The following is a 12,287-nucleotide window of genomic DNA, read 5'->3' as shown; positions in this document are numbered from 1 at the left end:
AAAACATCCCCAAAACATTCCTAATCAGCATCTGTGTTTACGAAAAACCATGGGGAGGTTCACACCCTCTGTAACCAGCTCTGGCAACAGCACGCCGCAGTTTCCAGGCAGCATGGAAAGTAACGGGGAGAAAACAGGGAGAAATTACTCATAGCCAGCTAGTGTTCTCAGATGGCATGCAAAATTCCCAAACTACAGAGTTGGTAGCAGCCGTGCGACTTGCCTCATTGAAGACCAGAACCGTCACCAGAAAAAAATATTCTGACGACTGAACTTTATCAGTAACCCGTGAAAAAACACTTATTCTGAGAGGCACTTACAGTAACTGTTTCAAGATGCTCCCTCAAGTCTATAAGCAGTAAATTATTTCAACTCTTAAATTATGCTCATATCTCAGCTGACCCTAGAGAATATGGTATGTTTTCTTTGTTTAGCCTTTTGTAAAACACAGGCACCTGTGACATGAAGCACATGTTTGAAACCCTTTTAAGTGATGCAGGAGGATGTGGTTTTGGAAATACCTGTCATACAGAAGCAGGAGCGGATCTCCCCTCTGAGCAGAGGCTCCAGCCATTTCTTCTTCTGCTCCTCACTGCCAAACATGTGGAGCACCTCCATATTTCCCGTGTCTGGGAAGACACATCATAACACACACTGTGTTGATGAGCTCAATTTGGGAAATAATATGCTTTTATGGACTTATTTTGGGGAGGTTTCTTTTTGTTTAAAACACAGTAATTAAACACAGAAATGCAGTGCAAAGTCATGTTGTATATATAGTCATCAAACACCACATGGGACGTGTTACCTGGAGCCTGGCAGTTGAAGACTTCAGGGGCAAAGAGGCAGCGTCCAGTTTCCTCGGCGATATAGGCGTAGTCCAGCTGACTGAGACCGCTCACCGCAGGCAGGAACAGGTTCCATAGCCCCGCCTCCCTGGCTTTCACCTGGATACACAGATACACGTTACTATACAGAGAAGACATGAGCATGAGTATTTGCTTTTTGTTCTTAATTATAAAGCTGAAATCAACATAACTATGTATACAGGTTTTGTGCGCACGGAGACAAAGCAAAATATTGTCTTTATCTCATGACTATTTCCATCTGTGGTTCTACTAAGTAACAAACACTCCCATACTGAGTGCATTTTCTCATAACAAAATATAGATAGGCAGGAGACTCTCCTTTCTCTGGGTTTACTGATGACTGCATATACTAGTTCAAGGTTGAGATTATAGTGTCTGCTCTTTGTCTTCTCTCAGAAGAACAAACCTTTTTTTTTTATCTTACAATAAGCATGCTATTATTATAAAGCAAGCCAAAACATTTCACCTGCCATTTAGCTAAAATCTGCACATTAAAAAATTAAGTTTCTTTCTTATATTGCATAAACACGCACATAATGAATGTTTCTTTGGAAGTGAGATGCTTGTGATGACAAGCCGAGCTCCAGAAGTTCGAGCGGATCAGGAAGAGACGCAAATAGGTATAATTAACATTGAATTTAATCCTTTAATGATGGACTGGGGTGTGGGGTTGACTTAGAAGGGAAGTGCACTGTTTGGACAAGTTCTGAGTAAACTTAGCCCTTTAATCTGCTGGGCTGATATCGAAGTAACACTTCTTGATGTTATATTGAAATGCTTCTTTTGTTCTCTAAGGCATATGATTTACATTGTGTTTGGATTAAATTCATTGTTGTTGGATTGTACTGTTTCTGTTGTATTGATGTTTGTAACTTGGACAGGTCTGAAAAAGTAGTCATAAAATAAAACTTAAAAAAATAAATAAAAAGAGGTAAAAACTATTTGAAATATCTGAACATACCTTTAGATCTTCTATTATTGGTGGGGTGTGCCACCTCTGTGGAGACTGAGCATGTTTGGAGTAGTACTCTGCAACTTCCTGAACAAAAAAACAACACAAAACATTTTGACACAGCATTGACATTATCTGTCTCAAATCTGTGTGTTAATCTTCAGTGAATCTGTACTATAAATATGTACTTCAGAAATACTTTTTTACAGTATGGTTATGTAGTTATTTCTGCAGGTTTTTTATACAGAAGAAACAAATTGGCTGTTAAATATGTGGCTTTGTTTCATAAAAGACACACCACTCTGTCCACTGCTCCCACAAAGAAAAGCAAACAAGATTTCCAATGCCATCTCTGCATTGTATTAAGACCGCTCTGATGCCCAGCCAATGGTTTTGATTCTGCTTGCAACATAATTCACGTAATCAACAGACTCCTTGTTTTCTCGCTTGAATTAATTCATCCTGATTGCATGAATGAACTGGTGTGCTCTGTCACATCCTTTCATGTGAAAGTTAAAAGTCCATCTGGGCAAACAAAACTCTGCTCTGTTCTCAGCAGCTCTTGGCACCTGACCTGCTGAGCAGGAAGCACGTATTGTCTCATGAAGTCTTTGACCTGCTGGAGAACAGCCCGCCCTTTAGCTGTCTGGAGAAACAGACCGTCGGACCGTTCTGTTGGAGCTGTGACAGACCTGGCAAGAAACACATCTCACACTTTAAAAAGTCAACAGGGAATATCGGAAGCAGCAGCTGGATATCAAATTCCAACAGTTGCTGACTTAAATTTAGTCAGCAGGTGGAATCAATATATTTTTTGGCCTATAATAACAGAATTTAGACAATTTTCTATTGACAGTCTATTGCTGATTATCCAGTTATTACTGTTTATGCAAGGTTATTCTGATGCGTATTACTTAACTAATACCTAATCTACTTCTATCAAACTCAGTTGATGTCTTTGACAGATTACAGATTAAATTACATTTGGAAAAGTAGATATGAGACAGAAAACCATTCCGAGCACAACACAAACATATAGCATTTTTTAAAAATAATTGTTGAGTCACAATATTGACACAATGGAAAAAACGCTGGCATTTTCTTACACAACTCTAACAGCCAACCAACCTCTCTGCAAGATGCAAAGCAATCTTAGCCAAAGGCTCCACACACTGGCCAAACTCAGCTGCATTGGGAGCACTGGCATTACCCAGTAGGTGGCGTGCATAGACCCCCTGACAGATAAAAATGGCACATAAAGAAAGTGATAAATAGTTATAAATAATACGTTGAGAAGACATTAAATTATCCTCACCGAGGGACATTTTAAGAATCCCAACAACATTATACCACAACTTAAATTAAATGGCAATGTATGTGTATTTAAAAAGAGGTAAATAGGGATAAACTTGCAGTTGAATTTTGCATATAGGGAGGTACAAACCTGGCCAATTCCAGCCATTTTAAACACAGACAAAGCTAGGTAGAAATTCAAGTTTGGCAAAGCAGCTGGGATCCCCCGGCACCGGCAGTAAATGGAGATCAGGTCATCCACAGTTGGGATACCTGCTCATTGGTTTGAGAGACAAGAGGACGTAAAAAATACAATAATAAGTCCATACGAGCTCTTGTGCTCTGGCAGACGATACAGAGTTCCCCACTGCAAACTCAACTTTTTTAAAAACTCATTTGTTCCTGCCTCCATCAAAATTTTAAACAATGCTGCTTAAGGCTGCAGGGATTGTGCAATATGAGTGATGTGCAATGTATGTACAATATTTTCTATGTGCAACTTGGATAATATGCTGTTGTGTCCATATGTGGTTTGTTTTATTGTGAATATGAAGGCATTTATGGGCGATAAAGTAATGATGATAAACTACATCGTACTGCATCATATCTTCAAAGAAATACTGTGTCTACACCAAGCAACAACCCCTGAGGCTAAAAAATGAAGCAAATGTGAAGTGCCAAAAACTGCAGTTCCTTAAATGCCAATTTGAGGCTGGCTCCTAAAGAAAGTCACTCCCCATAAGCACCCATGTTAAAATTTTACAGCAGATATAAATATGTTTACAGCATAGTACAAAAAAACAGTTTTGGTCTCAATAGCTAGTGGAGGGTGGATTTTTACATAACTCACCAGTTAAAATTTCATTTGGGCTTAAAGTTATGCATAATAAAGGGTATGGCCACTTTGAAAGAGTCTGTCTGCAAGGCGTTACTTTGGGCTCTCAGTGGGTTTACATGCATCGAGTACGTTCAGCGGCAAGAACTGCGTTTACATCACCGTGACAACATGGCTCATACCACCACAAACAAGTCAAGGGGGACTTTTAAAATAGAAAACTGATGAATGTCATCCAGGCTTACAAATATTGTGAGCATTGTTACTGCTGCTGGTTGACAGCAAATCCAGTCAGATCCACATTCACATCGAAATATGGTCACTTCAGGCTCCAAAAACCCAAAAGATGGCGACAACTTGAATGTCAATCTCAAGGCTTCAAAAAGGGACTCCAAAAATGAGACATCAAAGCAGCTATGCCCATTATTTTTATACAGTCTATGGTCTACATGTGTGTATATTTACACACAGATGTCAGAGCTAGTATTTGAGCCAATTCCTATATTCATCATTCTTAAATGCTCGTCTTCTGGGTTATTCGTTTATTACCTTCTATTCCTTGTAAACTGCCCATTGTGCTGATGATGTTAAATCTTGAAGGCCAGTAGTGAGGCATGAGGAAGTAGGCAAAGTCTGCCAAGGGCTGCCCAGTGGTAGAAAGCTCCCAGTCCAACACTGCTATCACACGTGCCTAAAGACATGAAACGCATTTTGTAAAGCATTACAGTCACATGAAGCAGACAGGTAAGAGTAATTTTTTTAAAAGTTGTACCTCTGTTGGATGGAATACCAAGTTGTCCACTCGAAAATCTCCATGGACAAGCGTGACCTCGTTATCGTTGGCTGGCAAATTCTTCATCAACCAGTCAGAGAGTTCATTCATGGCTGGAATGTCTTTGTGGGCTGCGGCCATGTACTGCTTTGTCCAGGTGGACACCTTCCAAGATGGAAAGCCACATTTGGATTTCACAAATCTAACTCCCTTTTCCAGAGAAGATGTTTAAAGTTATTTTGATTCATTGAGTATAATGCTCACTTGTCTCTTGCAGTAACCTGATCCTTTTCCATACCCTTCAAGGTTCAGTGATGGCAGGTCCAGTGAGTGTAGCTTTGCCAGCGTTTCCACTGCAGCCACATAAAGAGCTGTTCTCTCTACTGGACTCACTCCAGGGAGACGAAGATCCCTGAATATACGCCCCTTTTCAAAAAGAATGCATAAGCAAGAGTATCTTTTCACAATAATTATCGTTTATCTCATGATAATAATTATCGTTTATCTCATGATAATAATTATCGTTTATCTCATGATAGGTAACCATAATAGGATGGTAAAGTACATATTTAGAGCTCTGTGCATCAATCAGATATGTCAAGCCCACACGTGTCAGCAAGCAAACACACGAGTCCAATTGCCATTGTTTATCATTAGAATATAGAGCAAAGTGTAAGTATATTTGATGCAGGGATGCTATGAAATTTGCCCTATGTAGCACAAACTTACCTTCACATGCTCCATTAAGTAGAACTCTGTTCCAATAATTTCAGCTTCAGTGCAGTGCAAGACCGGCTGAGGTACAGGGAAGCCAGCAGAGAACAGGGCCCTCTGCACCCGATACTCCCTGTCCACCTGTAAACAAAGTGAAAAATATCCACCATTCTATGTTAAGACATCAACAAGCCCTAACCCTAACCCTAACACATCAATTTTCATTCAGGCCCACATAGCCCAAATAACTTCCTAAAGAAATACTGTAAATTCATAGAAAAAAAGACTACCTAATTTTGTATTAATGGTACTAAAAAGTAAGACAGTATTCAGTGGGTGCATGTTCAATTTAATAATTCTTAATAATTGTTAGCCTTACCTAAAAAGTCTTCCAATGAATGCACAATGGGTCGGCTGGTATGCAAAAATGTGAAATTTATTAAGTAGCACTCCTCATTGCATTTTTTAAAATATGAATGAATTTGCACATTTGTCAAATGCCTGGCCCTTAACAGGGGCTTTGCAATCCATAGGGTAAGCAAAACAGTTTTAAGTACAATTTTTCTAGATAAATACATTTTAAAAAGGACTGCAAGTCAACACTTTTAGCAGCACGTAATTTTATTAATTTTAACACAAAGGATGTGTGGTGGCACAACCGAAACCATAATATCCCACTTTGACTTCACTATAATACATTCATGGTTTAATACATCCATGGTTTTCGGAGGCGTGTTTTCCGCGTCTGCCGTCTTCAGCTGGACCCTACCCTGTCTACCTGAGCCAATAGTCTGGCATCACAGTGCCACCCAGTGTTCAAATAGTTTCATCAACACATCAACCTTTTGATTATTTTTTGCACTTATTTGGATCCTACAATACACATCAACAGAAATCCTACATTTTTTTTTGTCTTTTTTAACAACTTATCATTGTGAAAGTGGGGTTTCCTCCCTCTCCCACCTGAAAAGTAAATATTGGGCAAATATGAAGCCTTGGGCTAATATGGTCCACTGGATAACAATTTTCAAATGACTATTTTAATACACATCTTAATTTTATACAATATATGTAGTAGGTGGTCGGGCTCTGTCTTTTTTCAGCTAAGGAGTCCCTGGTCTAAAAAATGTTGAAGACCCACAGTCTAATGTACATAGTATGTTATCCTTTGTTTGTATTTTATATTTTATTACTAAATTGGGGGGCAGCCTGATGAATCAAGCCCCCAAATAGTCTTCATTACTATATTGTAACCTACACTCTAATTATGCACACATGCATACATGAATGTACGCATACACACTCACACATAGCCTACGCATGCACACGCACTCACACTCATGTTTTTATCTTTTTATCATTTTATGGCTGACCCCATTGTATATTGCTTGTGTCAAAGTATTGTAATATATCGTATTACCTTTGGTGAGGTATATCTAGGGGCCCATTTGGGTTTCTAACTCTCCGACACCTGCTTTCCTGTATTCTTTAGTATCTGTTTTCTGTTGCTGGTTTTAATGGTGTGAATAAATAAAAAAAATTTAAAAAATAAAACAAAATATATATTATTGCCAGTCGTTTCATATATTTTTAGTGCAGTTAAATATTTATTTTATATTGTGTCTTATATTCTAATACTTAAAAATATTATACTTAGATATATAATATATAAATAAAACAAATAAATAAATATATCTTATTACTAATAGTTTCATGCATTTTTAGTGTATTCTAATATATTTTTTATATTGTGTTATTTTCTATATTCAAAAATATTATACTTAAATATTATGCTCAGGCTTTTCTTGTAATCTGTACCAAGATATTTGAATCTATTAATTCATTGTTTTTATTTTTCTTTTCTGTTGCTGTTCCCGTTAAATGCATGGAACCCGCTGCTGTAACTGGAGAATTTCTCAAATTTGGGTGAATAAAATACATTATCTATCTATCTTACAATTCATTATTCATATTCTTACTGATACTACATAATTACATTACATGAAAATTACCAGCTGCACAAATGCTCATCTTTTGTATAAAGTTATATAGCCAACTGCATTCACTTGCAGGAAACTTTCTGGGAATATTAATAGAAAACTTGCAAAAGTTTTGCAATACACAACCAATGCACAACAGTTGTGAAAACAAATCCAAGTGCTGAACATTTTATTGACCGAAGTTATTCATTCATCAGACTTTACCTTATGTGCTCCTGGCAGCAGCTCACCTGGAGGCTTCTTCCTGAGGACATAGCTGACTGACGGGGTTTGGATTAGGAAGGTTGGGTTTGACTGACCAAAGCTGAAAAGACGTCAAAGAGCTCTTAGTATGTTAACAAGTAGTCGGACATGATTAGGACACTTTTGTACCCTCAATTGCTCGTTTAGCGTTGCTACGAAATCGTCAAACAAACGTCTAACTAACTTACCTGTACTGTCTGACAGTTAGTGCGACATTTTTTGACACGAGTGACTTGACAGACAGATATTTTTGAAGTCTGTCAACGTTGAATTTGTGTTGCTGTCGAACAAGAGTTGTCAGGTCTTCCATGTTTCAGTTATCAACTGGATTAATCATTTCCAAGCGCGCTGTGGAGACAACTTCCTTTGTTGACAGTATAGACTGTAAAAGTCTGTGGTTGACAGTGGTGGTCGGACGGTTTACGGATGAACACATTGACGTAATATCCTCAAAAATAGTATTTATTGTGATATCTTCTTTAAATTCGTCAGTTAAAAAATATAAGTAAATATGTAAACAGACAAGTAGTATGGTTTAATAGAGTTGATATAATCCACTAATAATTCATGATTTTTTTTTAAACATTTGTTCTCGTTTTCTACACGGACATGTTTACTTGAACGCACATCCTGACAGCTGATTGGACTTGTGAAGACGTGTACTTTCCGCTCCGATTTAGCCGTCTAAATAGTTCATTTTCTTCATTGTTATCATAAAAATACCATCAATATTGTGTTCGCATTGATTAGCGACATTTGTTTTGGTGATGGCGACGGTGGAGGAACTGAAGCTGCGCGTCAGAGAGTTGGAGAATGAATTGATAAAGTGTAAGCAGAGGCAGTGTGCCGTGGAGGATGCTCAAAACCAGGATCAATACAGACCGAAAATTGACAAAATGAGCGCCGAAGTTGTGGATTCCAACCCGTACAGGTGATTTTTTTATTTCATTATTTGATCTTTTGGCAGATTTTGACAGGACTGCTTTCAGCGCTGAGAGGCTACGCCTTTTATGACTCACTAATCCCATATGGTGGCACTTCATAGAGCACAACATAATCTCAGCTGTGTTTTCATTGCAGTCGTCTCATGGCTTTAAAGAGAATGGGCATCGTGGATGATTATGAGGTATGATTTTTTATGGTTCTTTTTAAATGTAGTACTTGAGTTTGATCAAACTCTCACATGGGTATCCTTAACCCTTTGAAACATGAGCAAATTGGTTTGATTTCCTTCGAAAACATGGTAAGAAGGCAATGAGCAACTATAAAATAAAATGACCCCAAATAGCAAGAAATTAGTAAATGGTTACAAAAAAGAAAATACCTGAAATAAGAAAGAAAATGAAAGCAAAATAATTGAAAACAGGAAATGACCCCCCAAAAGTGCTAAAATAAAGTAATAAATACAACAGTTATAATAATATATTTCTCTTACCTAATCTAAAATATAATTATAATAAACATATAGTTTTCTTGAACCAGTCATTTAATATTTTATGATTCTCCTGCTCTGTTTTTTTAAAAGCCCATGTTAAGGTAATTTCTTGTCACCTTTTACTTTTTCTTTTTTGGCAATTTGCAACATTTCATGCCAAGCTGCTGATTGGCATGAAAAAAAAAGAAGTCACACCTGAGCCTTTAAATATGTTGACAGAGAATCAGGACATTCACAGTAGCTGTGGTTGGTGTCGGGGGAGTTGGCAGTGTGACGGCTGAAATGCTCACTAGATGTGGCATTGGTAAGGTAATATATTTTTTTTTTATTTCTTCTACATTGCCCCATACTTGCCAATATTGTTCAGTGGATTTAATAATTGTACTTACCCCAGTCTCATCTATGCTTTTTGTCATCTCAGCTGCTCCTCTTCGACTACGATAAAGTAGAGCTGGCCAATATGAACAGACTGTTCTTCCAGCCTCACCAGGCAGGCCTCAGTAAAGTGGAAGCTGCAGAACACACACTCAGGTATACTATTGAATAACATAATCCACTTTCCCCACTAAATAGATTCCTTTTTGCTTAAATGTGACTCAATTTAACCAACAGAAACATCAACCCAGATGTGACATTTGAGACCCACAACTACAACATCACCACAATGGACAATTTTACACATTTTATGGAGCGAATCAGGTGAAAACTCCTACTCACCGGTCTCTAGTATTAGTCTTCTTTCTCCTCAGTAGTACAGGCCTTCACAGAAAAAAAATCTCTTTCATCTCAGTTATGGAGGGTTGGAAGAGGGGAAGCCGGTGGATTTGCTCCTGAGCTGTGTGGACAACTTTGAGGCGAGAATGGCCATCAATACAGTAAGTGCAGCGCAGTCACAAAAAAGCAGAGCTGTGAGTAAATGTTACCTTCTTGCAGATTGTATTCATGTTGTTTGTCACAGGCCTGCAATGAGCTAGGTCAGATCTGGATGGAGTCTGGTGTCAGTGAGAATGCTGTATCGGGACACATCCAGCTCATCATCCCCGGAGAGACGGCGTGCTTTGCTGTATGTCCACACACAACTTTTTTTGAATAATACTTGAACAACATTGCTGGGCGAGAAAAACAATTGTAGTCACATTGTAATACAGTGTCATGTGCTTTGTTAGTGTGCTCCCCCGCTGGTTGTGGCTGCTAACATCGACGAGAAGACCCTAAAAAGAGAGGGTGTGTGTGCCGCCAGCTTACCAACAACAATGGGCGTGGTCGCAGGCCTCCTGGTGCAAAACGTCCTCAAGTAAGTTACTGTTTTATGGCCAGTGGGAAACCCAAAGATGTTAAGCTTTGATTGTATATTATGTTAAAATACTATTGATTAATATGTTTTTCTTTCAGATATCTGTTAAAGTTTGGCACTGTCAGTTATTATCTTGGCTACAACGCCATGCAGGACTTCTTCCCCAGCATGGCCATGAAAGCCAACCCCCAGTGTAACGACCGGCACTGCAGGAGGCAGCAGGAAGAGTACAAGGTGTGTTTGGTTTTCTTGCAAGCATTATAATTTGGGACCTACAAAAAGCCCTGTTATTTGGAAAATACAGACTCTTATATTGTGCTGTACCAGTTGAGAGAGCTAACAGTGTCTATCTGTATGAATATTTGCCTTTAGAAGAAAGAAGCAGAGCGGCCAAAGGTTGAAGTCGTACAGAAAGAGGAGGAGGAGGTCGTCCATGACGACAATGAGTGGGGTGAGCAGCAAACAACTTATTCCAGCCAACAGTGTCAGATTTTTAACAACTTGCCTGGATGTACAACTCAATACGCTGCCTTATGTGCATTAACACTCACCATTGTGCTGTGCAGGTATTGAGCTGGTTTCAGAGGTGACTGATGAGGAGTTACAGGCTGCATCGGGCACTGTGCCTGACCTCCCAGAAGGCATTACTGTGGCTTACACCATTCCAGCTGGGGTTAGTATTCTGTGACACAACGCAGCTTTGAATGGGCTTAAAGGGACACTCAACCCATAATAAAAAAGGCATTTTTTTCCTCTTACCTGTAGTGCTTTTAACCAGTCTAGAGTATTTTGGTGTGAGTTTCCGAGCGGCAGAAATGTCAGCCCTAGAGATATTTTTCTGCCTTCTCTAAAATAAATCTAAAATATAATAACACTAGATGACACCAGTTTGTGGTGCTCAAAGAGCCAAAGGAAAAAAAAATATTTGAAAAACTCGCATCAAAATGAGGAAAAAATAAGAGGAAAAATATATATATTTTAAATTGTATTTTTTACATGTTTAGGCTAACTTGAAATACTTGTATGTGCAACAATTGCTGACCTGAAGAATGCAGCATCAGAATTTTTGAAATTATAATAGTAATGTCAATTATAGTTCACTGTTGAAAGATAACTTCAGCTAAGTTCTAATAATGTTGTTTCTCATGTTTGAACCAGGATACATTAAGTGGGGAGACGATGGAGGACACTGAAGAGAGCTTAGAGGACTTGATGGCTCAGATGAGAAAGTTGTAGACAAAAATGTGAAGATGCATCTCTGCTGTTCAGACGAGACATGCCATTTCTCACGTCTATTCCATCTCTCGCTTTGGTAACAAGCATCCTCATAAAAACGCCAATTACCGTAAAGTAAACAAGAGGAATTCTACTAACATCTAAAGAACGGAAATGCATGAAAAGTGCTTCTAATGACATTTCACACAAAAAAATGCATAAGTATTCAAACGTTTAATTCTCTGACTTACTGGGAATACGCTCAGCACTTGGAGAAGAAACCGTCTCTAATGAAATGTCTACGAACCTAAGATAATATCACTGTTAGTGCATTAACATGTATCGCAATGTGTATTTTCTACGGTTTTGATCAGTAAATGAGTGTCCCTGCCTTTTAATGTATACATCCATGACTCAGCTTTAAGGAAACAACTTCTGCAACAGATTTAAACAATCAAATAATGTTTAATTTGTCACAATAAAGTATTTATTAGATCGCATACAATCCTCTCAATATATTGGCTGTGATTTTTTTTTTTGGATCCTGTACAGCTTTTACAGATTTTAATTACATGAATATGTGATATTATAAAAACATATAAGTAGCCTTTTGTCCTCACTATATTGAGGCAATGAGACAGTAGGTTTCGGTACTTTTGTCAGTA

General features: G+C 38.2%; 2 protein-coding genes across 3 annotated transcripts in view; one reads left to right on the top strand and one right to left on the bottom strand.

Annotated features, from left to right (window-relative positions):
• Positions 1–8,063, bottom strand: part of acad11 (acyl-CoA dehydrogenase family, member 11) — a 33,793-nt gene extending 25,730 nt beyond the window's left edge. For both annotated transcript variants that reach the window (XM_042510266.1, XM_042510267.1), the window contains exons 1-12: positions 7,867–8,063; positions 7,640–7,739; positions 5,451–5,576; positions 4,986–5,147; positions 4,722–4,886; positions 4,499–4,640; positions 3,266–3,387; positions 2,950–3,056; positions 2,396–2,513; positions 1,831–1,908; positions 809–947; positions 522–629 (exon numbers count right to left, since the gene is read on the bottom strand). In XM_042510266.1, the coding sequence (XP_042366200.1) occupies positions 522–629; positions 809–947; positions 1,831–1,908; positions 2,396–2,513; positions 2,950–3,056; positions 3,266–3,387; positions 4,499–4,640; positions 4,722–4,886; positions 4,986–5,147; positions 5,451–5,576; positions 7,640–7,739; positions 7,867–7,988 (1,489 nt within the window). In that variant the 5' untranslated portion in view covers positions 7,989–8,063. The remainder of the gene's footprint in view (positions 1–521; positions 630–808; positions 948–1,830; positions 1,909–2,395; positions 2,514–2,949; positions 3,057–3,265; positions 3,388–4,498; positions 4,641–4,721; positions 4,887–4,985; positions 5,148–5,450; positions 5,577–7,639; positions 7,740–7,866) is intronic.
• Positions 8,064–8,316: 253 nt separating this feature from the next.
• uba5 (ubiquitin-like modifier activating enzyme 5) lies at positions 8,317–12,122 on the top strand. The gene is made up of 12 exons (XM_042510412.1): positions 8,317–8,609; positions 8,759–8,804; positions 9,333–9,422; positions 9,535–9,644; positions 9,726–9,812; positions 9,904–9,988; positions 10,072–10,176; positions 10,280–10,407; positions 10,506–10,641; positions 10,780–10,858; positions 10,974–11,080; positions 11,566–12,122. The coding sequence occupies exons 1-12, from the start codon at positions 8,446–8,448 to the stop codon at positions 11,641–11,643; spliced, it is 1,215 nt and encodes a 404-aa protein (XP_042366346.1). The 5' UTR covers positions 8,317–8,445; the 3' UTR covers positions 11,644–12,122.
• Positions 12,123–12,287: the final 165 nt, after the last annotated feature.

This window comes from Plectropomus leopardus, chromosome 21, assembly GCF_008729295.1.
Source record: "Plectropomus leopardus isolate mb chromosome 21, YSFRI_Pleo_2.0, whole genome shotgun sequence".
NCBI classification, from domain to species: Eukaryota; Metazoa; Chordata; class Actinopteri; order Perciformes; family Serranidae; genus Plectropomus; species Plectropomus leopardus.
The sequence above is the reverse complement of the archived record's forward strand: the minus strand, read 5'-3'. Positions and strand labels throughout refer to the sequence as shown.

Bases quoted from the DNA above. Each gene is read 5' to 3' on its own strand.
- uba5 (XM_042510412.1), top strand. From the start codon at position 8,446: ATGGCGACGGTGGAGGAACTGAAGCTGCGCGTCAGAGAGTTGGAGAAT. The intron at 8,805-9,332 runs GTATGATTTTTT...ATATGTTGACAG, and splicing joins GCATCGTGGATGATTATGAG to AGAATCAGGACATTCACAGT. The intron at 10,408-10,505 runs GTAAGTTACTGT...TTTTTCTTTCAG, and splicing joins CTGGTGCAAAACGTCCTCAA to ATATCTGTTAAAGTTTGGCA.